The sequence below is a fragment of the Squalius cephalus genome (assembly GCF_949319135.1).
Source record: "Squalius cephalus genome assembly, chromosome: 4".
Taxonomy (NCBI): domain Eukaryota; kingdom Metazoa; phylum Chordata; class Actinopteri; order Cypriniformes; family Leuciscidae; genus Squalius; species Squalius cephalus.
Genome location: NC_137125.1, coordinates 32,181,433 through 32,201,939, shown reverse-complemented (window position 1 = coordinate 32,201,939; position 20,507 = coordinate 32,181,433). Strand labels below are relative to the sequence as shown.

Below are 20,507 nucleotides of genomic sequence, written 5' to 3'. Positions count from 1 at the left end.
TAACCTATTTACGTATTTAATTCTAAAAATAATTTTAATGTCATACATGAAAAAAGTCACATTACAAACAAACCATAGTTCAAAATAACAGCATTTATCTAAAATAGAAAGCTTTTTTAACATTATACACTAGGCTTACAGTTCAAACGTTTGGGGTTAGTAAGATTATTTTTTGGGAAAAAAAATAAAGAAAGTAATTGCCTACTTTTATTCAGCAAGGATGCATTACATTAATCAAAAGTGACAGTTAAGATAATGTTAGAAAAAGCTTTCTATGTACTTTCTAAAAGCTTTAAAACATTAATAATAATCAGAAATGTTTTTTGAGCATATTATTCCCTCAGGTAGATTACATGTTTTCTTGCGTGGCTGGATGTTAGACTCATGAACAATAATCACGTTGTTTGCATTCGCCAAAATTGATTAGCCGAAATCAAAACGTGGACAGTGAAAGGAAATTACCGTTAGCGCGAGACGAGTCCGGCTTGAGGCAGAAGCGACCAGACGCCAGAGGATGTTCGCAAATCAAACAATGATTTGTCTCAAAACAGTGATTAAAAAAAGCTGTGATTGGATGATGGCAGGTGTCGGTGATCATTCTCAAGTTTCGTGGTCAGCACTGCTGCTGTTACTGTTGTATCAGTCAGTGGTTTATCAGCTTGTCAAAAAACGGGACACGGGAGGTCACGCACGGGACAAATAAATTAGGCCCAAAATACGGGACGTCCCGCCTAATTCGGGACAGTTGGCAACCTTAGTGACAGTATCATCCTAAACCAGCAACCCAACACCACCATCTACAGGCCAAAGAGTGTACAGTCACTAAATGTGCACATAAATGAATTTATTTTATACCCCCCCATGGATGAAATTCTACGAAACTTAGCATACCCCCAGAGGATGTCAAGTTAATCATACACATGAAATATGGTGCAGTTCTGAACATCTCAACTGAAGATAGGGGCGATTAAAGCAGAATAATATTGCATTTTCATTTTTTATGGGAGGGGCACAAATCACAAATGAGTGATTATGGGCTAGGTTGATGTGGGCCCTTAAGAGCAACATACCATAAAAATTTATTCATCCTCGGTGCCACGGTTCAGGCAGTTATTTAGGAAAAACTGCATTTTTTGGGGGGGCCCAGCGCGGGGGGGGGGGGGGGGAGTGGCCCCCGGGGACCAAACTAAATTTTTCCGTAAAAGTCTAGTGGGGCTACATGCCCACCAAATTTCATGTTCCCCGGTGTTTCGGTGTCCCTGGTATCGTTGACGAAAAAATTCAGTAGATGACGGGAAAAAAAAAAAAAAAACTTTGACAATCGATTATGGGCTAGGTTGATGTGGGCCCTTAAGACCAACATACCATAAAAATTTATTCATCCTCGGTGCCACGGTTCAGGTAGTTATTTAGGAAAAACTGCATTTTTTGGGTTTGGGGGGGCCCAGCGCGGGGGGGGGGGGGGGGGGGAGTGGCCCCCGGGGACCAAACTAAATTTTTCCGTAAAAGTCTAGTGGGGCTACATGCCCACCAAATTTCATGTTCCCCGGTGTTTCGGTGTCCCTGGTATCGTTGACGAAAAATTCAGTAGATGACGAAAAAAAAAAAAAAAACTTTGACAATCCCTATATGACCGCTTTCGCTAGCTACGCTAGCGGCGGTCATAATAAGTTATGACAACATATGCTTTTACATTGCTTTAACTCATCAAAATAAGTTAAGCAATTTTCAAATTTGATTTATGTGATACAAGATTCGACTAATGTTTTTAAGTCAGTTTAACGTAATTTAAGTTGAAATTACTTAAACATCCAAGTTGATTGTACTTAAACATTTAAGGCAGCAACTTTTTATAGTATTGAGTAGAGTCAGTTCTTCAGCCCAGAATGGGCCAGAAAACATCGACAATATGCGGTATGTTGCTTTATTTAAAGGCAGTAACCGTGTAGACACTTACACAGTGATGTCTATATACATTAGCATGCATGTGTGCTATTGCTAGCTAACAGTTAACTGTAAGATATTAGCATTTTACAGTGAAAGTGTTTGATCATAATAATTCAGGACATACTTGTAAAATAGTGTTTTTCTTTAAACTGTTTAATGAAAATTTCTTTTGGATATTTTACTTTAATTTTACATTTGATGCTCGGCAGTTCGGCCATTCTTTTACTATTTGACTGTAGTTTTTCAACAGAGGCCATTTTACATTCGAAAAAATTTAACAACAACAGACTCCTGGAGATGCAATAGATGCCTACGTTGATGAGCACTAGTTTAAACAAGTACAAATACATTTTATCACTTTTAAGTTCTAAAGAGAAACCGCACAGACAGTGGAAAAGGATAACATTTTTAGTGTGCATGTGTTGACTGCCTGTGTTCGTGCATGCTATCAAATGGAGTATACTTTAAAAAGCTACGAGTTCGGCTGTACAGATACGCTAAGCATTTGCATAAAATCTGAAGCATACTTTGTGTATTATGTAAATGAAATAAACTTTGACTAATTAATAAGCTAAGAAACACCTAGGATCGGCAGTGAGAGAATGTTTACTCACAGCTGGAACCAGCTTCCAGTGTCACCAGATGAGCTCCAACAATATCCATGTTAAATTTCAGGATGACAACACGTTTACCTGTGCATTCTCTCACTAAAAATAAATCAAATAATGCAGTTCAATGTTCATTATTTTCATTCAGTTTATGTTCTTTCGTTTACAGTCTTTCCTTTATATTGTGGCAATTCACAGCTAGAAAGAAGTTTCATATTTTGATTCTGAGATATCAAAATATGGAATGGAGCGACGTCTCAATTAGAGGGTGTCTACCGCAACCACTCAATATTTTAAACTATAGCAAAAGAGATGGTGAAGTGTGGCTGCAAAAAGTTCATATGTACATTACAAAAGAAAATAAAAAGCCTCAAGAGGTGAAGGATGCAGATGATCATGAAAGTAGTTTTGCCCCACAGATTTGCCCCACATTCTGCTGCGGGGTGAACATTGACTTAATTTCACAGACACGTATTCTCTGGTGCCATTTTAAATTGCTGAGCCATTTAAAACTCTTTCCACACAAGGAACACAAATAGGGTCTCACATCCGCATGACTTTTTAGGTGTATATGTAAGTGTGATGGCAAATGAAACCTTTTATTACACTGTTCACAACTAAATCGCCTTCCTCCAGAGTGAATGAGCAGGTGATTTTTGAAATTGCTACTTTTTCCAAATGTCTTACCACACTCAGAACACTGCAATTTCTTTCCGGAATGAGTTTGCAAATGACGTTTCAGGTCTTTTTGATATGTGAAACTCTTTTCACACTCAAGACACGTGAAAGGCTTCTCTCCAGTGTGAACTCTTATGTGAGTTTTAAGGTTTCCTTTAAGTGTGAAACTCTTCCCACACTGAGGGCAGGTGAAAGGCTTCTCTCCAGTGTGAACTCTAATGTGAACCTCAAGATTTGCTTTGTTTGTGCAACTCTTTCCACAGTGATGGCACATAAAAGGCTTTTCTCCTGTGTGAATTATTACATGATTCTTAAGGTGATTCCTGTCTGTAAAATTCATTCCACACTGCTGACATATTAAACAGTTTTCTCTCGAGTGAATCCTCACATGGTAATTAAGGTTTCCTTTACGTGTGAAACTCTTTCCACACTGACCACATATGAACGGCCTCTCTCCAGTGTGACTTCTCACATGGGCATTAAGTGTTGCTGTATATGTGAAACTCTTTCCACACTGAGGGCATGTGTAAGGCTTCTCTCCAGTGTGAAGTCTCATGTGAGTCTTAAGGCTTACTTTATGACTGAAACTCTTTTCACAGGAAGGGCATTTGAAAGGCTTTTCTCTGCTGTGAATTCTCATATGAGCCTTAAGATTTTTATTGAATTTGAAACCCCTTCCACACTCTTGGCATTTGAAAGGCTTCTCTCCAGAGTGAATTATCACATGCCTGTTAAGGCATTTCATGTCTGGGAAACTCTTCCCACACTGATGACATATATAACAGTCTTCTCTTGAGTGAATCTTCATGTGGCAAATAAGGTTCCCTTTACGTGTGAAACATTTTCCACACTGAACACATATGAACGGTTTCTCTCCAGTGTGAGTTCTCATGTGAGTCTTAAGATTTCCTTTTAGTGAGAAGCTCTTCCCACACACTTTGCAGGGAAAGGCGCTCTGTCCAGTGTGACTTCCCATGTGGGAATCAAGTGATGCTTTATATGTAAATCTCATTCCGCAATGAGGGCATGTGTAAGGCTTCTCTCCAGTGTGAAGTCTCATGTGAGTCTTGAGGCTTACTTTATGGCTGAAAGTCTTTCCACAATGATGACATATTAAAATGTTCTCTCTTGAGTGAATCCTCATGTGGTAATTAAGGGTTACTTTACGTGTAAAACTCTTTCCACACTGATCACATGTGAACGGCTTCACGCCATTGTGAATGTTCATGTGATACCTAAGGTTTGGTTCTGCTGTGAAGCTCTTTCCACACTGTTGGCAGGTGTAAGGCTTCTCTCCAGTGTGAATTCTTAAGTGGCTTTTAAGGTTTCCTTTTTGAGTGAAACGTTTTCCACACTGTTGGCAGCTGAAAGGCTTCTCTCCTGTGTGAACTCTTAAGTGGACTTCAAGGTTTTGTTTTTGATTGAAACTCTTTCCACACTGACGGCAGGTAAAACAACTGTTAGTGTCAGTCTTTTGAGCTCTTTTTCGTGAGGAAGTCTTTTCAGTCTGTGTGGATTTTTCTCCAGTCATGAAATCATAATGTTTCTCATACTGATCTTTTTCTTCCATCAGTTCTTGACTTTCTTCTTTCAGAACCATCAGGGCTAAAGCAAAAAGACAAATACAAGTTAACACCAGTTCTTGGCACAAAGCAGACATCAAAACCAACACAAAAGGCATTAAAGCATCAAAACAAACATCAAAACCTATAGAAAAGGCTACTGAAAGAGGTGTTTCTTGTAATCTCAGAACCTCATCAACTGTCACAACAAATTGCCAGAATAAACCCTGTCTTCCATGTCAGGGACTGGCCCTTCGATTAAGAGAGAAGATTCCCCAACGCAACCAGGAACCAGATGACAGTAAACCAATAAGTGTGTTGACTTCGGCTGGATTTTTACCAATCTGTGAGGTTTTGTCGCAGTCGGGGAAGGAGTCAGAAACTTTCTACTTCATGTAATGAACTTTCTGCTTCCTGTTCCTCTCATCAGTAAATCCAGCCAATTGTAAAACTGCAGTGGCATCAGCTTGTGGTACTTTGACGGTATGCGGCACAGTGATGTGGCATCGGACAAAACTTCTAACCACCATGCAGTGTTGCAAGTCAGACCACATGACTGCAGCGCCACATGTCGAACACACCTAATGTTTCTTTGGCCATCTGGGAGCCACAAGCAGACCCTTGTGGTGGCCCAATGGTGGCCCGATGCCCTAAGCACCAGGGATATTAAGGCTTACAACTATTCTTCCAGGCATTTTTATACAGTGCATCTATCCCCAAAGGACCTCCCTGGCTGTTCAGAGAGAACCACCTGCAGCAATGGGTGGCCTCAGTTGTGGCAAAAATCCATTTTGGCTATGCTGAAGGCAGTGCTCTCACGAAGTGGTTCCCAACTCTGATCCTGGAGTACCCCCAACACTGCACATTTTGGATGTCTCTCTTACCTGATACACCCATCTGAGGTGTGTCTGAAATCAGATACTTCCTAACTATATAGTATACAAAAAACAGTACGCCAACAGAGTATTATGTCCAAATACATAGTATTAGAAAAACAGTAGACAAAAAGTACCTGGATGACCTACTACTTCCACTGAGATTTCAGAGTGTGCATTCAATGGACACTTTACTATTCAATGAGGCCACAAGAGGGTATTTGTGAATGGTGGTGGAAGCGATGCAACTGACGGCGTAAGACACAATACAAAGACAACATTGTGGATGTAGTGTGTTCAAATTTCACTAATCCCACACACATTGATACTATATAAAGCTATATTATTATATTATTTTTGTTTATTATAACATAATATAGTTAAACAATAACATGAGCAAGAGTACTGTTTTTCCAAATATCAGCAAATGTGAAAAAGTAACATTGTCAATGTTGATATTTCCGCTCTATTTTGAATTGAAAATAGTTCTAAACAGAACAGAACTGTAGCGCTTCTCTGAGCTACACACACCGGTGTTTCGCTATTTTTCGTGTTTTTGATTCTCCTCAATGATTCAATGAGATTCATAAAGAAAACAACTTTTTCCTGAATGAATCAGTTGTTTTGAATGATTTAGTGACTGAATCATAAACACTTTCCGCCAGCTATTGGTGGTTTTAGTTTCCCATTTAAAAGTAGGCCTTTCTTTTCAGTTTTCCCCAACATTTCATATTTCTATATTTAGGATTTTATATTTAAAACATTAATCTTGTAACATTAATAATGCAATTAAAATTGCATTGTAAATGCATTAACACCACCTCGGCTTTTATTTACACTAATTTCATTTGATTGGTAACAGCCAGTTATTCATTCTCATGAATAAAGTATTTGGAGGAAAATATGGTTTGTTTTCATTACATCTACAGTATGTATTTATGAAAATTTGGTTCATTTTGTAGATTTCAATTATGAATTAACGCAATACTACAAAGTATTGTGATACTGCTCTTCCTTACAAAAACGTTCCAGATCTGTTTAATTGTGAGGGTATCTCCTGTGTACAACCCTCTTTAGGGTTCTATAGGATTCAGGTCTGGGCTCTTGGCTGGGCCATTCCAAAACATTCATCTTTCTTTGCTGAAGCAATTCTTTTGTTAGATGTGTGTTTTGGATCATTGGCAAGCTGAACGGTAAATGTTCTCTTTATTTTCAGCATTCTAGCATTTGCCCGGACATTTGCCCGATCGGCGCATATTCCAAGTTAATAAACAAGTTACAGAAATTAAACTTATTGTCTTACTAATGTTAGTAGACATATCCCTTGTACCTGACTGTGATGCATACAATCCTCTTTGCCAAGAAAGTTCCATCCATGTTATTCCTCTCTTGCCGAAAGAGTATGCACTCATTATTCCAGTTTCAAAAGTCCACTTGCTTTTAAACTATAATAATGATTGCTCATTCGTTGCCATCACCGCTTACGTTAGCATTATTTATTCGAGATCATCTCTGCGATCTTCAAGATCATTAGGCAGTTTTGATTTACAAGCTTTTTTTATTTTACATTTGCGTTAGCAATCTTCTATCAATTGTTTCTGCTTTTTCTTTTCCTGTGTTCTGATCAGGAGATTCAGTACTCTTTAAGAAGATGCGTACTAGTACCACCTACCGTATAACAGTGAAAACATTAGATAGCTGGTAAATTCAGTCAATGGCAGGGAAAGAGTAAAGTAGATTTGAAGTCAATTCCGATGTACACTACCAGTGGACTAGCCTACACAAAAATTCAGGAACGTATCCGTTTTCTTTATAAATCAATATTTTCCCCCCAAAAATTAAGTTTATAAGACAGTATGTAAAACTATGTGAAAAAAGTATTTAATAGGCGACTCATTCCAAATATTAAACACAACTACATGCCAAGTAAACTTAGAATACTTAATTATACTTTTAAGTATATCTCAATGAAAAGATTGAGTACTCTGATAGGCCAAATATGCTTAGATTTTTCTGTCAGTATACAGTTTTAATCGAAATTATTCAACCCCCATTGCAAATCAGGTTTATTGGCAAAATGTACATACTTTCAGCTGTTTGCAATGATCAAATAAAAAAAGTAATTGAAATAGCTCAACACAACAAATGTTTCAAGTGATTTCCCCAAATTTAAGTGAAAAAAAAACAACTTTTAATGACTTCTGCAGTCTCAAAATTATTCAGCCCCTTCATGGCAAGCATCTTTAGTACTTAGTAGAACACCCTTTTGCTGATATGACCTGCTGCAAACAAAATGTACAGGTGCTGGTCATATAATTAGAATATCATCAAAAAGTTGATTTATTTCAAGAATTCAACTTAACAGGTGAAACTAATATATTATATAGACTCATTACATGCAAAGTGAGATATCTCAAGCCTTTATTTGTTATAATTTTGATGATTATGGCTTACAGCTTATGAAACCCATGAAATCAAAATCCCAGAAAATTAGAATATTACATGAAATCACACAGTAATTACACAGTGATACCATGGTCATTGAACCAGGTTTTGGTTCTTTTGGCAGTGTGGGCCGGTACAAATCCTGCTGGAAAATGAAGGAAGCATGAAGTGCTCTGAACATGTCCTGGTAGACGGCTGCGTTGACTCTGGATTTAATAAAGCACAGTGGACCAAAGTCCTCTTTTCTGATGAGAGCAAATTTTGCATCTCATTTGGAAACCAAGGTCCCAGAGTCTGGAGGAAGAATGGAGAGGCACACAATCCAAGATGCTTGAAGTCCAGTGTGAAGTTTCCACAGTCTGTGTTGGTTTGGGGTGCCATGTCATCGGCTGGTGTTGATCCACTGTGTTTTCTGAGGTCCAAGGTCAACGCAGCCGTCCACCAGGAAGTTTTAGAGCACTTCATGCTTCCTGCTGCTGACCAACTTTATGGAGATGCAGATTTCATTTTCCAACAGGACTTGGCACCTGCACACAGTGCCAAAGCTACCAGTACCTGGTTTAAGGACCATGGTATCCCTGTTCTTAATTGGCCAGCAAACTCGCCTGACCTTAACCCTATAGAAAATCTATGGGGTATTGTGAAGAGGAAGATGCGATACGCCAGACCCAACAATGCAGAAGAGCTGAAGGCCACTATCAGAGCAACCTGGGCTCTCATAACACCTGAGCAGTGCCACAGACTGATCGACTCCATGCCACGCCGCATTGCTGCAGTAATTCAGGCAAAAGGAGCCCCAACTAAGTATTGAGTGCTGTACATGCTCATACTTTTCATGTTCATACTTTTCAGTTGGCCAGCATTTCAAAAAATCCTTTTTTTGTATTGGTCTTAAGTAATATTCTAATTTTCTGAGATACTGAATTTGGGATTTTCATTAGTTGTCAGTTATAATCATCAAAATTAAAAGAAATAAACATTTGAAATGTATCTGTCTGTGTGTAATGAATGAATGTAATATACAAGTTTCACTTTTTGAATGGAATTACTGAAATAAATCAACTTTTTGATGATATTCTAATTATATGACCAGCACCTGTATATCCAGACACCAGCTTCTGGCAGCGTTTCTGAGAAATCTTAGCCCATTCCTCATGAGCAATGGCTTCCAGTTCAGTAATATTCTTGGGTTTGCGTGCTGCAACCGCCGCCTTCAAATACCACCAGAGATTTTCTATGGGGTTCAAGTCAGATGACTGTGATGGATCTTCTGGATTGTTGAATCTTCCAGGACTTCTTCTGCAAGCAAGCCTTGGTGGAATTTGAGGTATGCTTGGGATCAGGTCCAATGACGCCCAAGCTTCTGCTTCCTCACTGACGGCATGACGTTTTCTCCTAGGATTTCCTGATACTTCAATGAATCCATCTTGCATTCCACACACTGCAGGTTTCCAGTGCCAGAGGATGCAAAGCAGCCGCAGAGCATCACAGAGCCCCACCATGCTTAACTGTAGGCAGAGGGTTCTTTTCAGCATATGCTTCATTCTTCTTCCTCCAGACATACCGCAGATCCATAGGGCTGAAAATTTCCATCGCCGTTTCATCGCTCCACAGATGCGTTTAGTACGCGCCTTACTGTGCAGCTGAAACCTCAGTGCCTTTTGCCACCATGTCTTGCTGCAGGTGTTTTGCAGTCATTAATGGGTTTTTCCGAACCTGGCCTCTCAGAAATCTTGTTGCAGTCATTGATAGCTGCCTTTTTCTGCCCCGTCCAGGTAGTGTCACCACAGTTACTTTAACTGTGAACATGCAAACTATGCTTCCAACGGTGTCTCTAGGAACATTTAGTGCTTTCTCTATCTTTTTGTTCCTTGTTTGTGAAGGGCGATGATATCTTCTCTTAACTTTTTGGACCATTCTTTTGTCTTAGCCATATTTCTAACATACAGTCAAACGTGACATTCAAAAAACCTAGCCCGTCCTGATATTTCATGTGTTCTAGCTCAAGCACACTTGGTGCAACTAATAAAGCCTTAGATTAGTTGCATCAGGTGTCCTTGAGACAACACCTGTTTTGCAGATTTGTGCTGTTGTGAGGGATTCTATTCAGGGGTTTAATAATTTTGAGACTGCAGAAGTCATTAAAAGTTGCATTTTGAGTTGAATTTGGGGAAACCACTTGAAACATTTGTTGTATTGAGCTATTTCAATTACTTGTTTGATTTGTTAATTGCAAACAGCTGAAAGTCAGTACATTTTGCCAATAAACCTGATTTGCAATGGGGGTTGAATAATTTTGATTACAACTTTAAGTCAAGTACACTTAAGTGCAATTTCATGTATATTTCTGAGAAGTATATAAAAAGTAGACTGAAAATATACTCTCTTATTTTTATTTTAAAAGAAGTTGAAGGGTTGGGGTCAGAATCCCTTGTCTCTTCACTATATCAATATATATCCTTTTGAGTTTTTACATTATTCCTATAACAAGTACTAATCAAGTTTTATAATCATTAACTATATTCACGAGTGATTCATATATAGTTTTAATCCTATTTTGTTGTCAACATTTCTGCCAGTATATTTTTAAGTGCATTATGGTGTCTGTGACTAATTTTTATTGCCCTGGACAAGGACCTTGAGAACAGGCCCTTTGTATTGGGAAACAGCTAATAACTAATAGAAGAGGACAAGCCTGAAGGCCCATCAGATGGCTCTGTGTCTGTTTTCTGCTGACCAAGTTAAAGGGTAACTAAACCCCTGGTCAGAGCCTGACTCCACCCACTGGCAATATTTGATAAATGCTAGAAAAGTGGGCAGACCCCAGAGGAGATAGACGGGACGAACCGAGGGCGGGGCTGAGCGGGGGGGCGTGCACCTGAGACCCGCAGTGACGGATTAATTGACAGCTGCTGTCAGACTCTAAAATGGAGAGACTCACAGGGTCGCAAGACGATGTAAAGTACATGCATCTGATGAGTTTTATCGAGTTGATGTCAATAGCGCACGCTCTCTTTAGGCATATTATTCATATTTTGCAGCTATGTGAAAAAATCCAGCAAAATGCGCCGCCGCGTTTGTCGACCCCAGTGGATTAACTTTAGCCTAACCATAAATTATGATTATGATCACTCACATCAAGACGCCGCTGCGGTGGTGGAGTCCATGCAGGAGGAGCAGCGTTTGGCACTGCGTTGCTTTTCAGCGCGAGCTGTGTGGAGAAGCCCATTTCCACCTATGCAGTCCAGCAGTGCTGTTGCAACCAGCAAACCTACACCTACGTACCCTCCCGATCACTGTAGTAAATACAGATAAATCTACGCTAACTTGAAGCTATCCTAACTGATGCAATACTATAAGTTAGCTCTAGCTCGTACCAAGGGAGGGCGTGGTGAACTGGAACCTGCTTACGTAGCGTTGTACCGCTTACGTCACACAGTACCGCAAACATCCAATAGTCAACTGCAGTAGCCACCATTCAACCTAAAGAGGGCAGCACTCAGACGTTTTTACACCATATATAGTAGAATTAAAACACTTTATACCCAAATGTCAAAAAAGTTACTCGAATCAATGAACAGCACTAATAAAGCCCCATTCTTACAGATCATTAACTAAAAAAAGTTGGTTTAGGGTTTAGTTACCCTTTAAAGTTACAGGGGTCAACTTCTACGTGACTTACATTATCTATTTCACAGTTAGTTCATAGAATTGTATTTCTTTCATGTGTATTTCTCTAGAGAATAGAGTGAAGATTATCTGTACTTCTTTCTGAGGAGGGAAGGTGTTATCAGTATGTTTTGGGTAGTCTGACCTGATAATAATGAGCTCAGGCTCTCTACAACCTTGGTAGAACTGTTATTCTCTTTGTGCTTGTGTGTATGCGTTGCATGTTCTGTGCAGGTCTCGTGATATGTAGCGGCAGATCTCAGGACCCTTTTCGACGACCTCCGAGGTCAACATCGAACCTTCAGGGACTCGGATGACAATTATCTTGATTAATGTCAACGTACCCCACTGTCTATCTATAAGTGTAGAATTGTTTAGACTTTATGTTCTCTTAGCCAATCAGAAGTAGCAAATATCTAATGAATGCCCTTGGAAATGGTATAATTGGTGTAAGATTTTGTGTAAGGTAGAGTTAGCTTGCGACTTTGACGCTGGCTCTACAAATTGAACTGCAAACTATTCTTCAGTAAATTTTTACTTATTTGATTGAATTTCACGACTCCTGATCTTCTTTCATCATATCTGGTCTTGGGTCTGACAACTGTACCCCCCTTACAAAGTATACTAATAGCACACTTGAAAAAAGCAATTTCGTAAGGGAAGGTGAGAGATGACGTCCAAAAATAACTAAATCCATCTGACCCTAAATCTGATTTACACCCGATGACCTGTTAGTCTGGGTGAGAGTGAGTTATAATTCTGTACACAAACCGTTTTAAACAGCTGCAGACCAGTCAATCTAGGGCAGGGCTCCTCAAATTCGGTCCTATGGCCACTGCCCTGCAGAGTTTAGCTCAGACCCTGATCAAACTCACCTACCTGTGATTTTCTAGTGATCCTGAAGACCTTGATTAGCTTGCTCACATGTGTTTGATAAGGGTTGGAGTTGCTCTCCAGGGCAAGTCTTGATGAACTCTGATCTAGGGCAATCCATGGGCATACATTTAATCAAGCAGTGGAGGGACAATAAACAAAAAAATTCTCAAGATCAATTTTTGAAAGGGACACTAATAATACAGCCAAAATTTTATGGTGGTTTAAATATGAGTTAGGTTCATAGGTTCACCACGCAGTCATAATATAATTATTAAATTATCTTGTGTCCTCCACATAGAATTTTAGGTTTCATCTGGGACAGACAAGCCACTGCCACGGACAAGACACTGATCCAATAGAGATCTGCCACTTAACATATTGAGCAAGTCCCAACACAACAGTTAGATCTACTGTATAGGCCTAATATCAGTTCACACATAGGCTAATCACTGTGTTAGTTGTAGTGGGTGACTTACTATCCAACAAACTACTGTATTAAACAAGCAACCAAACAAGCTAGGTAACATTATAATCGTTGATATTGCAAACTCATGGAAAAATAGATCGGATATCATAATTTATTTTTTCATGACTAATTTATAAATGACACAGAATCATCTGTATTAAAGAGAAAATAATCACTTCATCCGATTATTAAAGTGAATAAGCCTTGACAGCCAACATACTGGAGTTCCACAACAACTGAAGAACTTGTTCTCTCCCACCGAAATTGTGTGTGTAGGTGAGTGTAAAGGCAGAAAGCAAGCAGTAGACCAAAGCACTATGAGGCAAGGGAGGGGGGACTCAAAATGTTTCTGAACTTAAATCGTTTGTATTGTTTCAATACGTACACAATTATTTTATATATAGTTCGTTTTTTTATATAATTATAGTATATATCATTATATTATTTACAATACACAGCATGGTTTTAATTATATTTTTAGGGGGGGGAACAACCCTCAGATGTTAATGTTAGTATGATAATATTTTGTTTGTAAACTAAGTGTTTTTGACCCTCTTTATTTTTTATGAGGTTATAAATATTGTTACGGTAGCATCAATGCGCATTGCACAAATGGTGAATAAAGCAATCATTGCATTTATTTCCAAAAGGTTTGTCTGGTCATGTGATCTTAACATGTCCACAAGAGGCAACCCACACCTTAACAAATAAAACCACTTTAATTAGGTCACTCAAATTACATTCTTCATAAAAAAAAATTAACCCTACTTTCTGGAATTCCTCGAAGGAAATAATGTGTTTACAAGGCACTGATTTGATGGAGCAAGTGCTTTTGAGTTCAACATTTGAATAAGGTTCAAATGACAGAGTTCAGGTTTGAGAATAAAACCAACCTGTTTGTTCCTCAGTATCTTCCTCTTTCACTCTGAATGTTTCTTCAATCTTCATGTCTTCACTCTCCTCTTTAATAAACGCCATCTTTATAATAGCATGTCACATGGATCTCAGTTGCTTCACCAGGAGTGTTTCTATGTTTGGACACTCTGTCATGTTTAAAATGAGAATAATTAACAGAAAGAAAAATAAATCCAAACTAAATATATTGGTGCGTCTCAATCAGCTCCCTAGTTCAGTAGTCAGGGCACTGGCAAGGGAGAGAGTCAGAGTGAGAGTTGATAAAATGTCTGATTATACAAGCCCTCTCACAAAACAATGAAAATTAGCACTTCAAATTAATAAAAGACGACAAATTATACAGACAATTCATTTTTATTTAAATTGGTATTTAATGATTTGTAGATACATGCATAAGATTACATTTTCATGAAAACATTTGCATTTCCATTATAATCACACATTGTAAAAGTTGCTTTTACACCATTTTGAGTAGCAGGTGTCATTCAGTGTGTTGCATTTCGCAAAACACTTCGAAACATTCATTTTGATTTATTTTGCAAAGTAATTAATTCAACCGATTCAATTGAAAAAAAAAAAAAAAAAAAAAAACTCTGGCATTATGGTTTAACTGGTGAAGTTGTAGCTTCAAATGCAGATGAAAACGATTGGTCACATATTCATCAATTCCAGAAAACCTGTGCAATATGTCAATTACAATTCAGCTGATAAATCTTTCAAAAGATGCTGATGATTCCTCAACACAACACCATCTGTTGTTTCAATATTATAGGACCTTGGTTGCATTCGAAGTAGTTTTATCTTTGTGTCTGACCTCTTCACCAGCACAAACCTCTCTTTGTGGATCATTTTCATCTTGGCATCAGCAACAGGCAAGGCTTCTACAACCATGTCCAACATGCTTGGGTATCTTCTGTCAACTTTTCACAAGAGAATGCAGTTTGATCAACTGCTCTGGACAAGGTACCCGCTATACAAATTAAATTTGCCTGGTGTATAAAACACAGTTAGTTCATAACATTGCAATTAGGGATGCTAATAATTAACTGGTAAACTGTTAACCGACAGTAGGAATTTTAATCGATTAATACTATCGGTTAAAGGGTTAGTTCACCCAAAAATGAAAATTCTGTCAGTAATTACTCACCCTCATGTTGTTCCAACCCCGTAAGACCTTCGTTCATCTTCGGAACACAAATTAAGATATTTTTGATTAAATCTGAGAGCTGGCTCACTCCTCCATAGGCTTCTAAGACACTATAGCTTGCTGGCCCAGAAAATGCATTAAAGACATCGTTAATATAGTCCAAGTGACTCCAGTGGCTCAATCTTAAGTTTATAAAGCGACGAGAATACTTTTTGTACGCAAAAAAATTAAAAATAATAACGACTTTATTCCACTATTCATTTCCTTCTCTCTGGGCCTCGAGTTTTTTCACGTAGTGTTTTAGCGCACAAAAAGTATTCTCGTCGCTTTATAAACTTAAGATTGAGCCACTGGAGTCACTTGGACTATATTAACGATGTCTTTAATGCATTTTCTGGGCCAGCAAGTTATAACGTCTTTAGAAGCCTAAGGAGGAGTGATCCAGCTCTCAGATTTAATCAAAAATATCTTAATTTGTGTTCCGAAGATGAACGAAGCTCTTATGGGGTTGGAACAACATGAGGGCGAGTAATTACTGACAGAATTTAAATTTTTGGGTGAACTAACCCTTTAAATGGCTTAAAAAAGTAAATTTTCAATATATTTTTTAAAACATTTGCTCCGTGGTTTAAAAAAAAAAAAAAGCTACACATATGAAATTAAGTTTTTGAGAGAAAAAATAAAACAGGTAAACTGTGTATAAGTTGCATATCTTTAAATATGTCAGTTCCATTGTTTTGTCTCAAGATGCACATTAGTAATGTTTTTCTAGGACACGTTTATAAGCTACTTTAATATCCTAATTGAACTAAGGCCTACTCCTGGCTTAATCTAAGCCCTGTCTGTGAAACTAGGCCTAAAAACACTATAAACATAGCTATTAGGGCTGTACGTTTAATCGCAATTTCCATGTAATCGCACTTAAACCGATTTGGCTTATCGCGATTTTGAAATCACAAAGGCTGCGATTATTTTTTATGCTCAGTTTGTCATTGATGTACGGCTCTGTAAACGCTGCTCCATCTGAAAGTCTGAGTCACTTATAACGTGCATTTGAAAAAGCAACATGCGTCAAACAGCTTTCCAAACATGAGAAGCATTTATGAGCCTCTTGTCCAACAAAAGACAACATTTAATAACATGCTTTTACTCCAAACTCACTTCATAACAACAGCATCCTTCTGTGAGATGATGTGGCTTCTTACACAGAATAAGGCAGTCGCGTGTTTATTAGTCATGTTTAATCAAAGCATTTCAATCTTCGGTTTATTCAGCTACACAGCGATAGGGATTTCCTGGAATTATGTGTGGGGCATATTTGGCGTGTCAGCGTGAGAGCGCCCTCTGGTGTTCAGGTGGAGCAGCATTTACTACCGATCAGTCGCACTGCACTGACAAGCTGCGCATAAAATAATCGCAGCCTTTGCCAAGTCGCATGCGGTTTCATTGTAATTAATTGTGCAGCCCTAATAGCTGGGCTATAGGTTATTTTAGTTACTCCAAAACAAATCCTTTCAGTTTAACTGTATTCAGAACAGAACAAGAATGAAGAAATAAAAGTAGCTATATAAACGTCAAGCCAAAACTCATGTTGCTATTTGAGCATGTAAAACTAAACCCCTGGAAAACAAATTTTTAATGAGTTATGATTCTAATTTTATTTTATTCGAATTTAATATAATATTGCTGTTCAGTAATCAGTTAATGAGCTTCAGTTGTTGGTAAAGCAATACATACAAAATTGTCATCCCTAGGAGGGTCAGAGTTTAAAGATCAGGGTAGGATTGCATCTGCCTTTTGTAAGTTTTTACTTGAATTGGAATGTAAAGTCCACACTAGAGGCTTAGTAACTAATACTAACTTATTTAACTAACTCACCATCAATTGCACATAAATAGAAAAGATATCTGTTATGCTTTATAACTTGTTGTTGAGCAGCTTGTTGAGCTCGGCTAATGTATGCACCGTTATTGCTATAGTTCCCTCGTGTGCACTGCAATAAATTAGAAGTAAACAAATCGGTTTGTTGATGGACATACTGATGATGAGGAATGATAGCTGCAACATCTCATAATGTACCTCAAACTGAGTAGTGTATCACTGAGAAACATCCTGGGCTGTGTTTCCCAAAAGCATCGTAAGCCTAAGAAGATCGTAAAAACGATCGTACGACTGATCTTAATATTACGGTCTGTTTCCCAAAAGCATCGTAACTTAAGTAGCACTTAAAAATCATCGTAGATCCACGAGTGCTCTGGAGTAATCGTAAATCCCCAAGTGCATCGTAAGATTACAGAGTTATGAGGACACCTGCAGGACAACCGGCAGATTACACCTTTAACTTTATTCAAATGCAATGTGATTATAATATAAGGTTTTGATTGTACTTTATTACTTTTTTTTTTTTTTTTTGGGTTAAATGTATGTTTGAATTAAATAATTAAAAAGGTCAGAAAACAAAACAAAAAAATAGAAATAATTTAATCGAATCATTTTAATCAAAATTAAATGAATGAACAAACAAAAAAATAAATAAAAGATGTAATATGCTTCAAAGACTGGGAAAAATAGGGATGAAAAAAAAAAAAATCTGTCAATGTCTTGCTGACATGCACGAAAACCAGCCATGTATTGGGCATTTCTTGGTTGACCATCATGTGGTCCCATGTCCTCCTCCTCCTCCACCACCTCTTCATCTTCCCTGTTAAGTAAGGACACTCTCATATGCCCTGACTACAACTACAAACATTCTCAAAATGCTGAGGTGTTGTAGTCTGGGCAACTGAAGATGGAGGCTGAGGCCTGGGAGGGTTGTTTGGAGCACTAGGAGATGGCAGATGAAACTGATGAGGGACCTGACTCAGGCTCAGGCTGTGTTACCCCTACACCTCCATGGATGTCAATACCACCACAAATGCCACCTGAAGCACTGGTCCCACCACCTGTTTTATTAAATGTTGTCCTCTGCAGAGCCCTTTTCCTTTTAGCAAGGCTGGCAAAGTCCTGCCACTTCTTCCTGACCTCCTTCCCTGATCTTTTAATGCCCCTAGTTGCAGTCAGTTTTCTAGCAAAATCCTCCCAGATTTTTTGTTTTTATTTATTTGTATGACTTCCCTTAAACCTGCTGAAAATGATATGTTTGTATAGCTCCACCTCCTCTAAAATTACTATAATCTCCTCTTTTTTTTTTCCTTTTTTAAAAAAAAAGGTATTTTCTTTTTTTTTTTTGGTTCAGCCATTTTGCTGGTGTCTCCACTCATAGGTTTGTGCTTTTATAGATTATTGGCCTCGTGGAAAATGCACATCAGGTGAAAACAGTTAGGTTAAACATTTAAAATTGCAAGTGTGTGCTGTAATTACAAGCCATTCTACAAGGTGACATTTCAGCACTTGACAAACGGACAGCGACTCTTAAGTAGCACTTAAAGCACAGCTGCGAACGATCGTGCTAAGTGCATTTTTGTGAAACGCACGTGAAATGAACACGAACGTTCGTAAAGTAGCTCGCAGAAAATCCTCGTAAGTACTAAGATCCATCATTATCTGGAAACGCAGCCCTGCTCAAGTCGTCCTTACGATGGAGGTTCGTGTTGAATGACTAGTTCTTCCAATGTTTCATCATCGGACTCGCGCTCAGATCGATATGGTAAAAATCGACGTCATCATTACTGTCTTTACAGTTTAATCGATGAGCTGTAGGAAGCCTCCGGACAGAGCTGAAGTTCAGTTATGGTAATGGTAATTTTTTGATAACGTACATGTTTAATAAGTAACTAGAAAAGACAGCTTGGGGTGTGTGCCGTGTACTGTCTAGAGGTGCTCGATTCCAGGGTTTTTGGAGTCGACTCTGATTCCCGACTCCCACCGTAGGAGTAGATTAAATCTATTCCCGGAATCGACTCCATTTACTTTAAGTCAAAACACGGTCGGCAATATAAGATATCACAATAGCCGTCATTATTACACTCAGGCTATTCTTTTTTTTTTTTTTAACAACGCAAAGCCTAAAACTACCTTTATTAAAACAACACACTTTTAGCATGACTGGCCAAATTAGTCCAGTTTAGAGATGACATTCCCTTGAAATGCATTGTTTCTAGGTGTTGCCAATCTAAAAAGGGAGATGTAACAAGAAAAGGCCTTGGTCCAATATTATTTCAGAGAAAAATAAATGAGAAAGTAGATAATGAAATCTTTAAAGAATTAAACTAATTTATCCAAATGTTCGGGTGAGGGCGATAAGCGCACTGTCAATTCATCAAAATGTGAGCGAGTGAAAAGTGAGCGATTTCAGACACAGCATTTCTCCTACAATAGGACTATTAGGAGTCGAGGAATCGACTCTTTTGGAGTCGAGGAATCGACTCTTTTGGAGTCGACTCACTATGTTCTGCAGCTGCTGGAGGAGACTTCTGCCGTTACACTTAATGAAATCACAATTAAACTTTCTCACTATATGATGTTTGATTTACAGTACTGATCAGAAAACTCTAAAATAATATAGTGAGATAATAACTCCAGCATCATTTAGTGAGAGAGTATAATTTTAATGTAGGCTACTAATGTATTGCACATGTTTTTCATAAATGAACATGCGGCCGATCGTTCACATCTGCATTAGAAGTAACAACTGAACAAGGACACCAGTTAAACCGTGACAACGTTTCTCCCATCTCTGCAGTGCCCGAATTCGTGTTTAAGGTAAAGTGATTCCTGATGCAGGGAGCGAACTGAGACGCACCTTTTTGTATTACTCATATGTGCAGATGCGCTTTACTCACAAAAACACTGTTCACAAATGTTGGATAAAGTATTACAATCTTACATTCCATAATAAATATTTTTAATTGATTAATGTTTTTTTATCATTAATTGATTGAACGATTTGAATCGATTTAAACACCGTAAATGCTTTAAAACCACAAACCTTTCTTCAGCCGAATCACAACAGACGCAGGACCGCGGCGCAGCCTTATGACGTCACAACGGCTGGAGGAAAAAAAACCGTCTTTTTACCATAGACCAGAGAATGTCTAATATGGCATAGACTGTAAAAAATCGCTGCTGTCTATACAAAAAAATAAACTACCGGTACTAGTGGACGTGTTGAGATTCAGTCCATTAAAGGCAAAACTGTGATATATTACTAGGGTTCAGTCATGGACCATTCCTCAAAAAGCCTTTTTTCCATTTTAGTTTGATGCATATGAACTTTAATAGGGCCACAGACTACTTTAAAGTTACAGGCCCTTTTTACACCTGGTATTATATTAATGACATGAGTTATTAAAATTGTTGTACGACGATGTGCATTCTATT

At 38.3% G+C, this 20,507-nt stretch overlaps 1 protein-coding gene across 1 annotated transcript; it reads right to left on the bottom strand.

Moving 5' to 3' along the window:
• Positions 1 to 1,754: 1,754 nt before the first annotated feature.
• Positions 1,755 to 20,170, bottom strand: LOC307157196 (uncharacterized protein). Its single transcript, XM_079869044.1, has 3 exons — positions 20,116 to 20,170; positions 14,020 to 14,169; positions 1,755 to 4,838 (listed from the first exon to the last, which is right to left on the bottom strand). The coding sequence occupies exons 2-3, from the start codon at positions 14,102 to 14,104 to the stop codon at positions 2,950 to 2,952; spliced, it is 1,974 nt and encodes a 657-aa protein (XP_079725170.1). The 5' UTR covers positions 14,105 to 14,169; positions 20,116 to 20,170; the 3' UTR covers positions 1,755 to 2,949.
• Between the last annotated feature and the right edge of the window lie 337 nt (positions 20,171 to 20,507).

Excerpts from the sequence above, each read along its gene's own strand:
- LOC307157196 (XM_079869044.1), bottom strand. The coding sequence starts at position 14,104 with ATGGCGTTTATTAAAGAGGAGAGTGAAGACATGAAGATTGAAGAAACA. Across the intron at positions 4,839-14,019 it reads AGATACTGAGGAACAAACAG|CCCTGATGGTTCTGAAAGAA; the intron begins GTTGGTTTTATT and ends TTTTTGCTTTAG.